Here is a 19,293-nt window from a genome sequence, read left to right on the forward strand (position 1 = left end):
CTGGATGAGATTTACCCCCCCTTCCAACACAAACCAGTCTGGGATTCTATGAGTTGCGACCACAACCTGCTGCCAGCCAGCCCCAGTAGCCTCAGCGCTGCTCAGACACATGAAGCAAAAAGGTGAATTTAGGGGAAAAAACACCTCAAATGCACCAAAAAAACCCCCTCATTCCAAATATCTCCACTCTGTGTAAAACTTCCCTGGAACCCTGCTCAGGAAAGACTTTGCTTTTGCATCGCACTAAAATCAGTGCCAGGCACACAGGGACTGAGGGTGCCCAAGCTCAGCTTGCACCCAGGCTTACAGTTGTGCCAGGTATAAGGGAGAAAGGAGACCCCAGGGATACAGAGAAGAGCTGGAGGTGGGGAGGGCAAATACTTGTCATTCCTATTGTGAAAAACACCAAGGAAACCCACAAAACACACCAAAAAACCCAGCCATGGAGGGCACGACCTCGTGACGACACGGTGCCTTCAGCAACGGCGTTACCAACATCCCGGCACGCACAGGAGGAATGCAGGCACTTTCATAAGAAAATACTTTCTCTCCCCCCAAGGGAGACCATTTGCAGTGAGATGCTATCTGCTCGCCTGCAGAAATGTGCTGGTGCCCTCCCTGGAGATGCAGAGAGGCATGAAACAGACTGGACATAAAAGCTGTTTTCTTAGAGCTGTCCACCCATGATCAGGCTCCCTTGGGAAAGGACACCTCGCTTCCTGGCCGTATTCACAGGGACCTGCTCTTTTAGCCCACATCCCTGGAGTTTGTTCCCCAGTGGTGAAAAGATGCTGCCTCACTGTCATCTTTTCCCCACCCATCCCTAAAAACAGGGCTAGATGCTCAGATTTAGGAGGACAACAATGGGGATCCTCATGGAGGACAAACCCACCGCCATCAGGTCCACACGCACTGTCCTGGGGTCACCACCTCCTCCTAAAACCATTGTGCATCTCGCAGTGGGGAGAAGGTGAAGAAACCTCTCCCATGGTGGCATTTGCATAGATCGCAGGAGATGGGAAGCACTTGGCAGCACTCTCACACGCTGCTCACCCACGGATGCAGGCAGCGCCGAGTTCAAGAGGGAGAAAATGTTGCCCGATACATGGGCAAAGCAGGAAATTCTGGAAACCAAATCCATAGTTTGCTGCATGACCTCAGGCAAGTTATTTTATCTTCCCATTGCTGCGGCCTCCTCTAAGCTGGCCGTGAAGAGTATTTCCCACTGTGGAGCATCCACGGGGGTATCAGTGGAGGGGTGAATGATGCTCTAAGGCCAGCTCTTTCCTCCTGTTCCCACTCACTGCCCTGCCTTTGCTCTACAGAACCTGCGAGTCCGGAGCACAGGGGGAACAGAGTTTTTCACGCGCTCGGCCACCAAGTTCAAGGGGGCTTTGGCCCAGAAGTTCATGTTTGTGGATGGAGATCGGGCCATGTGCGGATCCTACAGGTAATCAGCAGCATCTCCTCTTGCCCACCCCATGGAGGTGCTGGTCAAAGGACCAATGCAGAGCCGTGTGGTCCAGGCCCTATTCCTTGCCCAGCATGACTCTAGGACCCTGTCCCAGACTTTCTCCCCTCCTCCTAAACTGGGAGATGATCTTTCAAGGCCCGTGTGATGTATGGGGTGGGACCCAAGGGGTTCCCACCAACCCACAGCCAGGTCTAGGACACCCCTCCTCCTTGGAGGTGGTAAAACACACCAAATGCTTCTGCCAATGGATGTGATGAGCACCAAGCTGCAACCAGCCCAAGCTCTCACATCAACCTCAGCTTTTCCAGTTAAACATTTCCTAGCCAAAGTGTTTTCCAATCTATCCAAATGAAAACTTACTTTGGTAGAAATAGATCAGTCCCAGCAAGCTTTTCGTCTGTAAAAGATGAGTTCCATAAACACAGAACTGAAATATTTCCTACTTTCTGGCCACAACAAAAAGCACATCCACTTACGAATCTCTTTTCTTAACTAACCCAAACTGAGAAAGGAAAAGCAGCCAACACTGAAGTAAAAAACTAACTGGCCCACAGCAAATGCCTCTTACTTTTACTTCAAGTCCCAGTCTGCTCAAGACTTCAACCCTTCATTCTCATCTGGGTTGAGAGCTATTCCTTCGATCTCATTATGATTGATGTTTACGGTGAGATCATGTCCCTGCCAGCACCAGCAATCCCTCGGGGAAAGCCAGGGCTGGGCAGAGGCGTGGTATTTACCAGCAAGCACTGACTTTCCAACATGTTTCTGTTCCAGCTTCACCTGGTCTGCGGCGAGGACCGACCGAAACGTCATCACGGTCCTCTCAGGCCAAGTGGTGGAGGCGTTCGACAAGCAGTTCCAGGAGCTCTACCTCATGTCCAAAGGGGTGAGCCTCAAATCCATCTCCATAGGTGAAGAGCCCGAACCTGAGCCTGTAACGCTGCCCTCCGTGGTGCCGGTGACACCGGCCAACGCCGTGGTGAAGAAGCTGATAAACCCTAAGTATGCCCTCGTGAAGGCCAAGAGCGCTGACCAGATCAGCAAGACTTCATCTGAGAACCAGGACAAGAATCAGAAGGTGGACAACAAAGGCAAAGCCCTGCCTGAAGGCCAGGGGGGTGACAGGCACGGAGATGTGGCTGACCTCTCCCTGCTCATCCACCCCGGCCTCCTGAACCTGGAGAAAGCCAACATGTTTGACTATCTGCCCACCTGGGTTGAGCCTGACCCTGAGCCTGGGAGCGAAGTCTTGGGCTACATCAACATCATTGACCCCACGATAAAGAACGTGAAGCTCTCGCAGATGAACCGCATCAAAGTGTGTGATGTCTCCCAGGCCAGTGCCCAGCACCGGCAGATGCTGAAGAACAGGGAGATGGAGGCCAAGAGGAACTCAGACCAAGAGCCACCACTGGTGTCCCCCTGCCAAAGACAGACCCCACAGATCCCCGTGGAAGCTCCCGCAGCCACCACTACCAGCCCCATTGAATGCACCAGTTGGACAATGAAGCAGTCGGGAACATTTGCCACTTCACCATTGGGCCACCAATTGAAGCCACCAGAGGAGACACCGGAGGATATTAAACCTCCAGTTCCAAAGCCAAGGACTACTCCTGTTGGCATCCTCGTGACCAAAGTCACCACAGCCTGTGACAGTAGCACTGCCCTGGAGGGTGACACACAACCACTGCTGGCCGACCATGTGGGTGCAAAGCAGGAACCAGAGGAGAACACCAATGGAGCCTCAATGGAGACCTGTCATCTCCAGCCAGACCGGTCAATGGCAGGGCCACAGGAAGACAAAGGGCCTCCCTGCACCCACAATGGGCTGGGAGAAGAGGAGGAGGAGGAGGAGGAGGAGTACATCACCCTCAGTGACCAGGAGAGCTACTCCAGCAGCTCTGCTGACCACAGCTACCGCCGCTCCAACGCCTCCTCCATCTCAGACGAGTACTTCGAGGTGAGGGACCGATATGGACCACTCCGGAGAACCAACTCGGATGTCACCCACAACGGGGAGATCCTTCCCATCCAGAGGAAGCTCAGTGACCCTCACATCACCCGAGGCACCTTCCTCAGCCCCCTGGGGAGCCTCCCATCCCTAAAGCACACCCGAGCGGAGGATGTGACCAAGAGGAGGAGCAATGCCGTGGAGATCAGGTGTGTGCTGCCCCGCACCATCCTGGATGGCAACAGCTCCTACCCCAGCAGTGCCACGCAGGTAGGACTTCTTGCTATAACCTTCCCTATACTTCTCCACCCTACAAAGGTTGCAAACCTGGAGGTGACCCAGCCAGCTTAGCCAAGGTGTGGTGCCATCCCTAGCTTTGGTGTCGCGTCCTACATGCTGAAATCAGGCTTCTCATACAGGACAATAATGCCCCACACTCAGCTATGGTAGGAGTCACCCTGAAGGTGCTCTTGGTCAGGAAGGTGGTGGCCATGACACAGCGATTTGTGTATGGGAGTGCAATGGGAATGGATGGTGAAGGGAAGGTTTTGGGGCAATTAAGGATTATCCCATGGCAGTGAGCTGCGGGATGGAGCTCCATCCCACAGCCCATCAGCAGTGGCATCATGCCCAGGCAGGGACAGACTGTGCGTGCAGGCGTGTCCTACTCCAGCTTGTTTTCTAGCTACTTGCAAAGGTGATTAGCATCAAAGTAAAAGCACTCGGACACATAATTAGGCAGAGCAAGACAGAGAAACAGGGATGGCAACCTCTGTGGGCGAGCCCTGCAGTCAGCAGCTTCGTGGCTGCTCCACGAGTGACGCCAGACCTTGTCACCCCACAGGGTGCATGACCACAGGCTGCACGCCAGCAGCCCCACTGCTGGAGCTTGGGATGCACCAGCATCCCCACTGCTGGAGCTCGGGCTGTACATACACCACTGTCCCTGCTGCTGGAGCTCGCCAGCATCCCCACCGTGGCAGTAACATCACCCCATCCGCTCAGGGGGATCACAGGGTCAATTCTCTCTCTCCACCCAAGCACTGCAGCCTCTTGCACCACTATGAAGCCAGTTGGTTTCTCAAGGCTCCCCACCTGCTGTTTTCAGGGCATTCAAACCCCCAGGGCTAAATCAGCAGCTGAAATCACTGAAGCCACCTGAGGTTACCCGAGCTGAGCATCTAATCTGTATTTACAGGGAATTAAATTTACAAGCCCCAAATCCACTCGCTTCTCCCTTCCCAGCCAGTGACACAGAGCTCAGAGCAGGGTTTTAATCCTCGCACATCAAATGTCCCCTCGTGCCCTGCGGAGCTGTGCAGGGTGAGGAGCTCTGCTTTGATGCTCTGCACCCAGGTCCCTGGTGCCACCTTGCTCAGAGTGGCCAGTTACGTTGGTGTTCCTGCAATAACTTGTTCTGGCCCTTTGATGAAAGGCAGATAATTAACACCACCATCAGGATTAGGAAAACCAGCCCTCATGATGGAAATGCGCAGCAAATAGTTCCTCCCATGTGTAAAATTAATAAACCAAAGCAACCCTTGATTAACTCTCTAGGAACCTCAAATCCAACAGGATTCACCATCATCCCCTACCAAACATCTTTATTCTGGATCCACACTTCTTATGTGCTGGCCCGTAGCCCAAAATGCAGGTGGAGGCTCACTCAAGGCAAACATCATGGGTTTTCCATCACTTTGAGAACACAGCACCCAAGTTATCCTCAGAGCATCAACACACACAACCCTGTTCCCACCCAGCTGCATGGTTAATAGAGCACAGTAGTGTTGGCTGATGCACTGCAGGAGACACTCAGGTCTCATCCTGTCCCTGCAGAGCCCCCACGTCTGTGCAGAGCACAGGTTTCTAGGCAAGCCCCCCCCCTGCATTCCAGCTCCATGTCCACATGGCAGAGCCCTTACCTGGGTACAGGACCCTGCTGATCATCCCTGGCATGATGATAATGAACAAGGGCAGCATCTTCAGGTAGCTGGCCAAGATGGAGCCAGCCTTGGCGTGACTCAGGCTCTTGGCAGAGAGCGACCGCTGGACAATGACCTGTGGGAGAGCCAGGCAATGGCTGAGGAGCCACCAACATCTATTCCATGTGAGCCTCCTCCTTGCCAAAGTGCATCCCAAGTATATCCAGACATTGGAGTCACTGGGCATTGGGCCCAAACACATCTCCAAACATAGACGTGTACCCAAACCCCTGGCTGGGTTTCTCTCCAGACCAGCAATGGATTTGTGTTATCCCATAGCACCACAAAGCCCGGTGCAACCGCAGCAGTGTGTCCTCCTGCCAGGATCAACCATTCCTCACCATCACCATCCTCTCCCTTCTTGCCCCTTCTGTTCAACCTCCTCCCCGAAGAGTGGCTGCAATGAAATGGACACAGAGTCCAGCCAACTCCTACCACAGCTCACCACCCACACTGCCCAAACCATCACACCTCAAAGCTCTGGCCAAGCCATGGCCATCCACAACACAGCCAACCCTGGGCTTTGAGGCAATCTCTCTTAAACAGGCAAAATCCGTAAGTGCTGACTTTAAAAGAGCTCAGACTCTCCCCAAAGGCTTACAGAGAAGTGCTCAGCACCCAGCAGCATTTGGCAACTCCTGAGCTTGTGGTGGGCAAAAAGGATGGCGTGCGGGTTGTTGGGGTGGGATGCTTGGGGAAGCCATGGTTTAGCTTCTACGTGAGAGCCAGGGCATGTCAGGAACCACAGGACACACCACCCAGCTCAGGTACCATGTGCACCACATCAGCACATGATGACCTCGAAGGGGAGAAGCTAAACCACCCTTTGTCCTTCCCACCTGAAGCCATCTCAGAGCTTAGCACTGATTTTAAGCAATCTGGTTAACTCCATCTAGCATTACTTAAGCTAAACTGCTTGAATGCAGCCCCCATGGTGAAAGTGGGAGGTGTCTGCTCGAGGACCAGAGATGCCATTGGGATACTGGGGCTAAATCACCGAACATTGAGATGATGCCAGCAGCACAGTGAGGGTCAGGGCATAGGCAGGGCAGGTCAGTGCAGCTGACTCTGCAGCCTCCCAGCCCCAGCTCATCCTGCCATCAGCACCTGCACTTGTTAGATCCCATCTCGCCCAGGTACATCTGCACAGGGTGCAATCACACCTCCACATTGCGGTGCAGGCACACCCAAAGGGGAAGATAACTATCTGGTGACCACAGCCATGCATTAAGGCTTTACCCAGGCCAGAACTGAGATTAACAATGCTCAGACCCAATCCAAACGTGTCTCTCAGTCCAGGCAATCACAGCCACCCCCACAGCGGTGTTGCAGCTCACTGTTGTCTCCTCATCCCACCTCCTCTCCATCCTTTCATCTCATCTTGGTAGCCGCCTAATCCCACAGGTTGGGTCTGGATGACTGAATGCTCTTTGGGCCTGAAATGAGTGCTTGGGTGATTAAGATGGGTGCTCAGGCTGCTGCTGGGGAGAAGATGTTGAGATGCCATTGGCATCCTTGGTCCTGGATCTCCAGGCAGCAGGGACTTGGCTCTGGGCAGCCTCTGGGCTGCCGAGATGCTGTGATGTGCAGGACAATGTGTTGCCAGAGCAAGAAACAGAGGAGCAGCAATGGGTTTGAGCTGCCACCAGTCTCAGTAGACTTTGGGCAAGGGAGTGCACCAAGTGATAAAGGGATTTGTCCATGAGGACCAAGTCCATGGCACAGACATGTGAAGGGGTGTCCTTGCAGGGCAACAGCATCCTCACAACAGCAGTAGCTCATCTCTTTCTCTGCTCTTTAACGAACAGGGGACTCACATCTACCGCTACCGCCCCAGGAACTCCACAGGCCGAGAGCAAAACAAGGAGGTCTCCTGCTCCCCAACACATGAGAAACTCCCCGGGGCCACCAAATACAGAGGGGATGGAGCTGAACCCAAAAAGACCATTGCAGGCAGCCAGCCCTATTGGCAGAGCAAAGCCTTCAGCCCCAGCAAGCAGCCCGGCCACCTCTCAGCCAGCAACCCCAGGACATCAAGCAAGTGCTTAACTTCCCTGCCAGAAAGCCAGAAGACAACCGAGGAGATGAGGACACCCCTTGGCATCCCACTTTCCAAACTGTCCCAGTCCAAGCACCTCAAGAGCAAGGTTGCTGGAGCCCCAGGTACTTCCATTGACTCCAAAAAGAAGCCTCCTGAGCCCACCAGCCAGAAGGACCACTAGGCACTGGTGAAGGTGGACTTCCATGGTGAGAACGGTAGTAGAGCGTGCCTGGACCCCAGGCAATGCTGTGTTACATAGGGCAGGGGAATCTTGTTTACATTTACCTGGTCAGTGCACCAGTACCACGTGGCCATGATAGACAGCCCAAAAGTCATCCCGGTCCAGGGCAGGTCTCCAGAGACTGGATCTCGGAAGAGATGCATTGCATCGCCTCTGGGCAGGTGGCAGGTAGTGTTGGGAACAATCTTGGATGGCACAGCTTTTAAATAGGCCTCTTCCAGGTTGGAGTAACCTCCGATCTCATTGAAAGCTGGAAAGCACCATTGGGTTAGAGTGCAGCAAAGCTCAGTGGCCTGAGATCAGCTGGTGAAACTCACTGACCCTTTGACTCAGAAGTGCTGCCCAGAGAGGGCTCCATCATGATCGTGTTTGCTTCTAGTTGTTTAAGAGACTCTTCTATTATCGTTTTGCACAGCAGGTCCCACGACAGCCCAACCTCCCTTCGGAGGGTGACCTGTGTCCCAGGACAAAGGCTCCTCAAGGGACCCACCTCTTTTGACCTCGTACTGTAAAAGCAACTTGTTTATTAAAGCTCCCCGGTCCCAGCGCAGGGGGAACTCACCTAGGACTATCCAATGCAAGATTAGGCAGCCTTTGACTTGATATTCTACAGCTTAAGGTGCTCAAATGTCTTCCTCCCCTGTGAGCATTTCCCTAGCATCCCCCCATGCAGCTCCAGCAGCCAGTGAAAAAAGAACAAAAAAAGAACAAAAAAAGCCACCTTCACTGCTTTCTCTCCTACAAAATGGGATCCAAGGTCTAGGTCTTGGCCTGAGCCCCACTGAGGAGTGTGTGCCATGGACAAGCCTTAGCAAGCAGCCTCCGAGCCCTTGGCAGCTGCCTTGGTGCTCCTCCTTGCTACTCCACAGCCAGCAGCCCCAGGCTCTGCCCTGGCACCCCCCACCTCCCTGCTCTTGGGGGGCTGAATGCTCCTTGCAGCTCCTCCAATACCTCCAGCAGGAGAATTCCAGAGCCAGAGGCATCGCTTTTTGGATGGGGGAGAGATGGGAGGCACCGGCCTCCATGTGCTGTGGCCACCCATGCAGCAGCTTGGAGATATGCAGGGAGGTGTTGGCACCCCCATACCCACAGCAGCTGCTCGGGGTGAGAGACAGGAGGCTCTGGGATTTCCACGGACTCAAAGCAAGACCCATGAGTATCCCTCAGTGGATTTGCCCCCGTCTGCTCCAGCTATTGCATCCTGCATCCCCTTCACCCTGCCCACAGGACCCTCAGCTCAGCTCCTCCAACATGGGAACATGCTCCTGAGAAGTCACCCTCCTGCAGGACCATCCCCAAGAATGCTGCAGTCTTTAGACCAAGAGCAAATCCCTCAGGCATCACATGCTGGACACTGGGATCTCCATCAAATGCCAACTTGAGCAAATCTTAATGTCTAAGACACCCATCCTGCTCCATTGTCCCCTTCCGCCTGAAGACAAACCCTTTCCCTGCATCCCCGTCCCCATCCCAGGGCATCCCCCTTTAACCTGAGGATTTGGGGGAGTTTACAAAGCGGCATCATGCAACGTGCCCCCACTTTGCAAACCAGGGAGTCAGCACTGGTAAACTCCTCCTGCTCTTGTGCAAGCAGCCCTGGCCCCCCTCCAGCGCTTGGCTTATCCAGGCGCCGGCTACTCCCAAGCTTTGCATGGGTGTTGGGCACCAACAAAGGCTCTCCAGAGGCAGAGATTTGTGCCCGGGGGTGCGGGCCTGCTCCCTTCCCAAAGGTGTTCACTGGCAAGTCACGACACCTACACCTGCATAAGGACAGCGGGAGCTCAGCCTGCGGATGCTGGGCTGCAGCCCATGGGCTCCACCAGGATCCCTATGTGAACGCCACGTGGGTGCAGGATGGATGGTCTCTCCTATCCGTGATGCTGGAGCCACTGCTGGAGCCACCACGTGCTGAAACAGCCACTGAGCTCTCTGTAAAGCAAAGTGATGTCTACAGCCCCTTAATCTGCACCCACTTGTGGTCCAGCTCTCCCCAGCATTACACCCAAGAGGATTTGCACACCCCTCCTGCTCTCCTGCAACCTCAGAGCCAAGCAATGTCTTTTCTCATCCCTTCAGCAGCAATAAGGGAGGCAAGGGGCCAGGCAGAGCAGACCCAGAGCAGCCACGGCTTAGCAGATGAATATTAGCATCACTGGTGCAGAAGTCATGGCCTGAAGGTACGAACAACATAGACCATGGAGAGTATCCTTTATTAGATGAGCTTGGCAACAGCTGGACAAAGGCCAACACACCAGCCCCAGGTCCTGAGGTCTCCTGAGACCTGAGGACAAAAACTGTGACCAGCAGCTTGTTTTGGCTCCCCTGGATCAATCCCTCTCCCAGGCACCCTCAGCTCCCTGCACACTCCATGCAGGTTGGCAAAGCCAAAAAGAGCCGGGCTCTGCAGGCACTGGAGGGGATTTTCCCAGCCAAACACACCAGACATAAGCTTGAGAGAGCCCCATGGCCAACTACAGCTTCAGACAACAATCAGCCACGTCCAAGCACCTCGGCTAATACAAAGGCTGTGGCCACCACTTGGATCTGCTTGGACAGGCAATGTGCTCCTCTTGCCTTCTTCCTGGGGTAGCTGATATTATTGCCCCTTCTCAGGGAAGTATCTGTCCTTCCATCTGTATTGTGTACATAGATCTTGCTCGCACAGGGCTCACCCGGGACCAAGCTCTGCTTTTGCACAGGGGAGCAGCCTTAGGACCGGGCTGGCTGCATGTCCAGAGCTGCTCCCACCTCCACAGCAGAGCTCCCGTGTGGCATTGGGTCAAAGCTTTCCTCCTGCCTACCTGCCGAAGCAGACTGCTCCAGGGAATGGTGGAAATCATCTCAGGAGTGCCTCTGGAATCGTCCTCTGTAGTTAAACGCCTGCCTTTGAAGCTGGGACCTGACTTTTTGCCTTCTACTCCTCAGGGCCCAGAGCCCCAATGGCAGAACAAGGCTGATGAATGTTCCCAGCCTCACAAGGGTGCTCTGCACGTAAAGGTACAGAGACACAACAGTGCTGAGTGTTCAGAGAGGGCTGGGGATGAACCATGCTTGCTCCAACCAGGAGGAAGGCACGGCTCCATGCTCTGCATCCCCATGGAATCAATCCCCTGCAGCAGTGCCTTGTACCAGCACCACCTCCAGCCATGGTGGGATCCTGTCTGAAGCCACCATCACAACAGCACTGCAAGTTTCCCAGAGCAGAACTGGAAATGCTGCTTCACCATCAAATACTTGACAGTCCATCCATCTCTCGGATGCGTGGACTAGAGGCCAATATGTAGAGCAGCGATGACTACAGGAAGGTCCCTACATGGGGGACCAGGGGGATGCTTCATGCCATCTCCACCCAGAGGAATGGGACATAGGGAAAGCACAGGGAACATGGGACACAGGGGATCACAGACTTTCTTTAGGCAACTGCTACAGGCCAAAGCCCTGCTGTGCATCTTGGCCACCGAACTGCTTAGACTGAGTCTTCTTATTTATTTCTGAGACCACGAAGCGGGCAGAGGGGCTCCCCCTGGCAGGGGGATCTGTGCTGCCCCAGCTCTTACCTTTCACCGCCAGCACGATGGCTCCGAGGACCATGATGAGCGTCTGCAGCGTGTCGGTGTAGATGACGGCCGCCAGCCCTCCTGCACGAGAGCAAGGCAGAGCGTGGCGAGACACAGCCACCGGCGCCCGCTCCTCCAGCCCCAATAAAGCTGCCCGTGCTGGCGGGGATGTGCCTGGCATTGTGCTGTGACACTTGGGGGCTGCAGTGGGAGCGTGGAGGGGGAATGGCACCCCATAGATGTACGGGGGGACAGACAATAACCGTGGGAAGGGAAGGGGAGACAAGGGATAGCGGGAGGGGAGGATGCAGCCCCATGTCGTCAGGAGGATGCCCACCAGGCTCTTTGGATGCTCCAGCAAGCAAACCACATTCACGATGTTGATCTAATCACTCATCCCACCTCTCCCTAGCACCTTAGAATCATAGAATCAACTAGGTTGGAAAAGACCTTTAAGATCAAGTCCAACCATTATAGAGGTTTCCCCTTCATACACCCCTCAGTTCTCCCAACCCCACAGTTATTTTTCCAGGTGATGCTGAGTGGGGTCCCCCTTGGCCAGCCAGCCAGCAACATTCCTCCCTTTCCATCCCAAGCTCTCCCTCTGGACCTGTTGCAAAGCCAGGACCTGCCCACATAGCCAGAAAGCAATTACTCAGCACATGAGCAAAAGCATTAAGAAGTAGCGGAGCTGGAGGACATGAGTCCAAAATTGAACCAGCTTCAACCCCAGTCACAGACTCACATCCCAGGAATTCAGGGCTGCACCCTCCCCGGCCATGCCGGTGGGATGTTCTTGGGATGAGGGTGACGCAATGATCACACACACACTGAAATGCCCTTGCATCATGACAAGCCTTGTGGGCAGGAAAAAAACTGAGATGGGATTTGCTTAAAACCAAAGTCTTGCAAAATCCACCATGTTTCGGATATACTTAAACTGATTCCCATTTTGATGGCTGGGATGAGATAGAGAGGGAGAATCTAATGCTGGGTGTCTCCAGTGGCACTACCAGGGCAGAGAATGTCCCTGCTAAAGTAATAACCAAAAGGGCTGGCAGGGATACACAGTCCCATGGTCCAAGAGTGGGGCTGAAAGCCAGGAACCCACAATTTCCAGCTCCAGCTCCAAACCCTCATTGTCTCCAGATCCCAAAGGAACCATATGGATTGACCCTGCACAAAAATAGCTGGTCCCACAATGGGGAGGAATGGGCAAGGAATATTCCCAAGAGCTTTGCAGAGGGAAGGCAGCAAGTTGCACTGCAGGCAGGGCAAGTGGGAGGGAAACGAGTGGGGTGAAGGGCTCTCAAACTGTAGATTCCATAGTAATAGTCGTGTAATAGGAGAAGCCCTGATTATTGCTGGTACAAATAGGTACACGCACAAGAAAGCACTTAACTACGTGATGGAGGAGGAGTTATTAAAATGGAAAGCCATAATGACAAAGCAGAGGTCACATTTTGAGTCATTGCTTGAGCTGACGCTCAAGAAGGATGCTCAGGTACTGCCTGGGTAGGGCAGGGAATGTGAACCCCATTAATATAAATCCCCAAAGACTTTCCAGGAGCAAAAAGTAATAATAATAATAAAGTAAAAGCAGGAATATAAGTGGTGTGGTTAAGCCAAAGAAGAAAGATCTGAGGCCAGCAGACACTGAGCAACCTACCTGCAATGGTGTAGAGCCCCGTGACCACCAGCATCAGGACGGTGGAGAGGTAAAGGTCCCAGCCCAGGCAGACTTGCACAAAGAGGGCCCCCGAGTACAGGTCAGTCTGTGCATGGAATAAGAAACACAGGGGCTGGGGAAGGTGACATCCACTTTCTAGACAGCACCCAAGGGCTGCTGCAGGAGTGGCATGGCAGGGAAATGGTCAACACTGAGTACAGAGGACGTTGTACTGCATGTGCCAATAGGACACCTTCAAAGCCAGTGCTGAAGCTGGGGTCCCATACGGGACCCATATGTCACTGCTGCAGATGGGTGTCATGGGCCATCTACTCCCAAAAAGCAGAACAAGCAGCTCCAGTCTTCTGTAACTGGGCTCAGTGGGATGCAGGAAGTGGGATGTAAGGGTCAGAAATGTGCCATGTCAACTGAGCCTTTTAGAGGTGCTCAGGTGGGTGCTGGGTGTTCAGGGTGGTGCTTCCCTGTGGGCTGCAGCAGCATTTCAACCTCTGCAACCACTCCATGGTGAGGAGCAGATGTGGGCAGCCCCAGTATGGAGCACAAGACCCCCAGGACTGCTGATCCTCAACAACAAGCCACCTCTTTGCTGAGCATCTCTGGGGAAGTATCTCCTGGTTTTGCACAAACAGGGAAACCCAGGCATGGGCAAATGGCAGGAGATGCTTTTGGCCCTGAAGGAGAAGCAGCTGCCTAGAGGTCCTACACCCCAACATGAACCAGCACAAATGCATCCTCCAACACATCCCCTGACCTTTGCAGCCCCTCTTGCAAAGCCCCTGGAGGAGGTTTGGGGTTTCTTCTTGGCCATAGAAGAATAGATTGACTTCATGTCCAACACACTGCCTCCACCAGCCCCAGCATCTCCTATGCCTGCGCCACATCCCACAGGGATGCCAGGAGTATGTGCAGGCCTGCAGCTCACTCAGCTACCACACTGCTTGACATGATTGACATCCCAAAGTGACCACCATTTCCCACCCATGGGAGGGCTGCACCCACACAGGGAGGTCTGCTCACACCTGTATGGGAATGAGATGTAAAGCAGAGACTCAGAGCTAGGACACAACAAAAGCAGCGATGCCATGGGAGGAAAGGACCAGGCACAGCAAGCAGTGCCCGTGCCACCACCATGTCTCCACGTGCAGCACAGATCCAGCCATCCCCAGTGCTCTGCTGGGGTATCTGCACAAAAACCTTGTTTGGAGAAGGAAACAAGGCCAGAAGGGGCAGGAAGAGGCAAGACAACTCTACACCCTCGCCCGGAGCTGTGACGGCTTCCCACAGCCAAGACATCAGCTCTGGTTTGACGTCTTTCTTCACACACCTTCCAGAAACCACCCCCCAAACAGCAGAGCTTTCTTGCCTGGTCATGCGGGAGCAGTTGGTTGGGATTAGTAATGCAGAGGATTGATGCTATTTCCCATATCATACCTCTGCCCTTCCTCCTCCCAGCGCTGCTCCAGGAGCAGGAGCTGAGGACCATCGCCAGGCAATGGAGAGGCGCCAGGCAGGACCACGTAATAGAAGAACCAAGTTGTGTCCCATCTGACACGGTTCCATCAGCCATGAAACCCAGCACACATCCAGCTTCAGCACAACATGAAAGCCCGTTCCCTAGTAGATAAGCCCACACCGTTAGGCAAAACGTTGATTAAATCACAAATGTAACTAACCAGAAGAGCACTTACACAGTGATCTTGAGGATCTTCATTCAGGGACTGTTCCACAACATCTGGACCAGGCTTTACACCACAGTCATTCCTGGCATTCCCAAGGGAGGTACTACATGTCCTCAGCTGCACTTGGGCTTGGCCATGTCTTTGGGAGAGCCTTTTCTAATACTGAGAGGGAATTCAGGCCTGGAATGACCACCTTGAGGGTAACCATGCCACAACTTCTACCAGTGGCTCCTCTGAGACCTTTCCACCACAAATGCAATCCAGCCAAAGCTTGATACCACAGACACCACCAAGCAGCCCTACAAGAGGACAGCTAAGCCGTTCAGGCAGTGCAAGCTTCACCTGCAAGGCAGAAAAGCCCCAACCAAGGGCCTTCAGCCTCCCAATGCAACCTAAAGTGGGGACCCAAAACATCTTAAGCCTCCCTAGCACAGTGCCACTATCCTTGGTGTCTTCTGGAGCTCCTAGTATCCCTTGGAGGGTTCCATCATTTCTCTCAGAACCAGCCAGAAAGCCATGCCCTTCCATAGAAGACTACCACCTTCTCCAGCAACCCTTCCCCAGAGCCCAACTACAAAGACTCAGCCCTGGAGAAGCTATTTCATAACTGCTTCTTTTGGCTTTCTCAATGCTTAATCATTTTTGCAGTCGTCTGCAAATGAGTCTAAGCCTTTGCTATGAGGAAGCTGAGGTATCTCCACCTCCCTTCCTGCTAATTCTGCTTAGGGTGGGAAAGAAGAGAAGCACATGTGAGCGAGTGGTTAATAAGGCATCCCGAATACAAAAACAAGCTCATTAAACCCAGGCATGACCTAGTCATAAAATAAGTCCTTTCAACTGCAAAAGGAGAGGAGAAGCCTTTGAAGTCAGGTCTCCTAATCCAGCAAGATCCCTGCCTCCACTGGTGACCTCACTTGGAAACTCGTTCTTACCCAACATCAGGTAATGCCTTCCCAATGAAAGCTGGCTTTAGAGACAGCTTGGACTTAACAACTAGTGAAGCCAAAGCCTCAGCAGGACAAGTTACCCAGGGTGCAGAGGAGCCTGCAGAGGCTCTTTGCCAAGGCTGGGATGCCTGTGCCACTCCTTACATGTTCCTAGCCGATGGGGACACCATCTCTGAGCAGGACTTTGGGCTGCCCTGCTGCACCCTGCCATGAAACACAGGAGGTTGGGGTCCTCCAAAGGGTGAGCACCAGGAGAGGGGGGAGCATCATCTTCCTGCCCCAAAGGAAGAGCCAAGGGAGCAGCATTGCTCCGAGTTTCACACTCCCATCCCACGCTGCTGTCACCACCAGGGATGTGACATTGGGACAGTTTGGCAACACCCCGCATGTCTGCAGACATTCATCCCACCCACTGCTGGAAACAGCCATTGTTTGTGTGATGTACCATGAATGGAGCCGAGATAATCCCCTCACTGGGTCGATTCCTCTCCTGTTGCATCCTGAGTGACTCAGAGCAGAGAAAACTCATCAGCCCAAACAAACTCGAGCACTGGCTGAGAAAAGGCACAGGAAGAGGCACCAGGGAGTGTCCACCAGGCTCCACACACAGGGTTGTGCTGACAAGGGCCAGGAGAACCGCAGAGGTTCCCATGGGTGCAGGCTCTGCACAAAGGTCATCGACAGGTTCATCTGGTGTTAGGCTAGGGGTGACTCCACAACAGTCTCCCGAGCTAGGAATGAACTTGCAGGACATCCATCCCTTCTGGGCAAAGCCATGGAGAGGCTGGAATCCAAAGGGATCTAGTACATCACACCATGGCATGGTAGAGCACTGTTTTGTAAGGGAAGAGGGGATGTCTGTGGTAGAGGCTCAAAGACAACCAGCCCTCAAACTATCACGGAGTTCTTTCTTCAAAACTCAGACCAGCCAGAACAAACTATCCCCCCAGAAATCCTACCCCAGCTTCCAACCTTTCCTTTCAAACACCAGCAGGGATTCACACCAACTCCACAGACAAGGATGCTCCAGCATCTCCCTCAAGCTCCTCCTGGGTCTTTGTCAGGAGCATGGGAGAGATGTCTCCTGAGCAGCACACAGGAGGGGAGTGACAGCAGTTTACTGAACATTAGGACAATTAGGGAATAACCAAAGTGTCACTGCCCAAACTTGCAAATGCAACTGATGCTCCAGGAGCCACCAGGCTGATGTCAGGAGAAATGGCATAGGATTTTCAAGCCATAAATGATAAGGGTATAAAGAATACCAGTTTTATGGGAAGAATTCCCTCCAGCATGACAGGACATGGTTTTGTAGGGGAAATACAGGTGGCAACTGCACTGGTGAAGTTACCAGCACCACCTCTGGCACACTGAAATCCCTGTGTCAGCAGGGACACAGGAAGAGCTCCCATCTACCCTGCAACTTGCATTTTAAACAAAGCACAGCACCTTGCCCAAGAGCAAGGAGATGGGGGGGTCTCCAGGAGCCAGGAACATCAGATCACACAGCACTGGGGTCTGCCCGAGGCAGGGGCAGCCTCTCCCTTTGCATTAAGCACTGACGGAGGAGCTGTTTGTGAGCTGCTCCATCCTCTGCATCCCTCGAAAGTGGCTCAAAGGATCCCCCAGGGCTCAGCCCAGGGGCTGAAGGAGGATGCAGCAACGCCACGCAGGGAGCGAGGCTGCATCCAGGCAAGCTGGTGCTGGCAAAGCAGGGAGCTGTGAGCACAGAGCCAGGCGCCGAGCGCCGCGCTGCGGGGAAACACGCTGGGGCATGGGCTCCCCTGCCCTCAGCCACCCGATGCAAAAGCACAGTTCTTGCAGCCAGGCACAGGCAAAAGCCTGTTTCTCACAGGCAGTGAAATGCAGAACGCAGCAGACCCCGGGTCAGATCCACCCGCTCCTGCAGGATTGCTCCCTCCGGCAGGTTTGCTCCTCCGGATGCTTCCTGAGCTGTTTGCTCTTGATCTCTGTCTCCCTGTCTCAGCCCCCCAGGGCTGTCTGTGCCCGGCTCACTCCGGCTTGCCCCAGGCCTGTTGTCACAGCCTCTTTAGCTGTTTTACCTCGGATAAACTCTTCTCACATTTACCAGCAAAGTCCTGAAAATCAGACTCTTTCTGTGCAGGTTTGGGCATCTTATAGCTGCAGATATTCCTTTCCTTAGAAAACCCATGTGTCCTAAAGCAACAGATGCATTTCCAGCTTCCCTGGCTCTGCCAGGTCCCTAAGGGATGCTGGAAAGCATCACTGCTGGAGCATGGAGAAAACCCAGACGATGCAACTCAGCCCCTGAGCACGTTTCATCCACAACTTTTGCTGCGAGGTGAGTGCACTATGAGTTTAGGATTCCTGACACACAGATGCACATCTATTGGGGCCACCCAAACATGAGCATCACTGCTGGATCTACCTATGAATGCACGGGGTGCCGCAGAGGGAATCTGCCCATGAATTCCCGCCTCTTGTCCTGCTCCCTCCTGGAGATTCCTGCAGCAGCTTCTCTCCCCTGACTTGGTTACTTGAGGTTTGAGCCCCCAAATAACCTTTTGATCAGTAGAAATCAGTTGTGGATTTGTCCCACAGCTGACTGGGGGCTACTCACAGAGATCTTGGTGAAGATGGAGAGCAGGAGCGACAGACCAGAGAGGTACATCCGGATCCGCTGCCCTCCAAACCTTCGCTGGAGGTACTCGGGCATGGTGACAATCTGCCAAGGGGGAAAGAGAGTGATCACTGCCCTGCCCAGGCCCCCTCCTCTGGGGGTGGTCCCAGGGAAGGCTCTATTCCAAGACCAGAGTCTCACAGGACAGTGGTGACAGCCCTGCAGGGAGCAGGGGACATGGCCAAGGCCATGCAGGCTGGGAGCAATGGGACATACCCCAGATGAGATGTAGACCGGGACGAACACCCAGGCAAGTGCCAGAAGAGCGTAAGTTGCCTGTTAGGAAGGAAGAACATGGCACAGCCAGAAGACAACACTGATCCTGCTGCAGCTCGACATTAACTGCAGGGCTAGATCCTGTCCACCACTCCTAACCTGGCCCTGGCTCACTTCAAGTGCACATTTACAACCCCAAACGGCTTCAGACAGCAGACAGGGGTGCATGAGATCATGGTGGAGACCCCCTCTGGCAGCTCCACCAGCCAGAGCCAGCTCCCCTCAGCCCTTCAGCTTCTAGCCATCCATTCCCCACTCTTAGAGCACCAAGTAAGCCAAATGCTGCATTTTTAACTGCAGAACCCAAGTACTCTGGATACAACGTGCAGGGAAGCAGGGAATGGGTGACCTATTCGGCCATCTCCTTGTTGGGGTCTGCAGGGGCTGGACTAGCTCTGCAATGAACTTTCCCCTGAGCACGTGGACCTGAGCTGGCTCCAGACTCCCCATACGTGCACTAGACACGGGCTGGAGAAGCTGAGTTAGCAGTGTTGTGTTAATTACCCCCTGCACTGCTCCTCCCAAGCCTTGTGGGACATTGTGTGAAGCCACCTGCGGTGACAGGGCTCGAGGAACTCGTTTCCTTGCTAACACAACATGTCTCTTACATTCCACTCGAAGCCGGTGACAGCGATTCCCCCGGCAGCGCCGGTCCCAGCCAGGCCGATGAAGAGCCCCGAGCCCTCGCTGCTGGCAAAGAGGGAGGCACCGATCTGTGGAGGAGCAGAGGAGGTGCTGTGGGTGCTCAGGCTCCCAGGTTGGACACAGGGGTTTGGAGCAACCTGCTCTAGTG

At 53.9% G+C, this 19,293-nt stretch overlaps 2 protein-coding genes across 2 annotated transcripts in view; one reads left to right on the forward strand and one right to left on the reverse strand.

Moving 5' to 3' along the window:
- Window positions 1-7,629, forward strand: part of FAM83G (family with sequence similarity 83, member G) — a 16,473-nt gene extending 8,844 nt beyond the window's left edge. The window contains exons 3-5 of the mRNA XM_010023224.1: window positions 1,326-1,450; window positions 2,249-3,695; window positions 7,216-7,629. Coding sequence (XP_010021526.1) covers window positions 1,326-1,450; window positions 2,249-3,695; window positions 7,216-7,629 — 1,986 coding nt within the window. The remainder of the gene's footprint in view (window positions 1-1,325; window positions 1,451-2,248; window positions 3,696-7,215) is intronic.
- SLC5A10 (solute carrier family 5 (sodium/sugar cotransporter), member 10) overlaps window positions 1-19,293 on the reverse strand; it is a 34,280-nt gene that overhangs the window by 13,604 nt on the left and 1,383 nt on the right. The window contains exons 3-9 of the mRNA XM_010023225.1: window positions 19,109-19,213; window positions 18,441-18,500; window positions 18,165-18,269; window positions 12,916-13,021; window positions 11,247-11,327; window positions 7,734-7,939; window positions 5,348-5,483 (exon numbers count right to left, since the gene is read on the reverse strand). Coding sequence (XP_010021527.1) covers window positions 5,348-5,483; window positions 7,734-7,939; window positions 11,247-11,327; window positions 12,916-13,021; window positions 18,165-18,269; window positions 18,441-18,500; window positions 19,109-19,213 — 799 coding nt within the window. The remainder of the gene's footprint in view (window positions 1-5,347; window positions 5,484-7,733; window positions 7,940-11,246; window positions 11,328-12,915; window positions 13,022-18,164; window positions 18,270-18,440; window positions 18,501-19,108; window positions 19,214-19,293) is intronic.

Source organism: Nestor notabilis, unplaced genomic scaffold, assembly GCF_000696875.1.
Source record: "Nestor notabilis isolate BGI_N333 unplaced genomic scaffold, ASM69687v1 scaffold15421, whole genome shotgun sequence".
Taxonomy (NCBI): Eukaryota; Metazoa; Chordata; class Aves; order Psittaciformes; family Psittacidae; genus Nestor; species Nestor notabilis.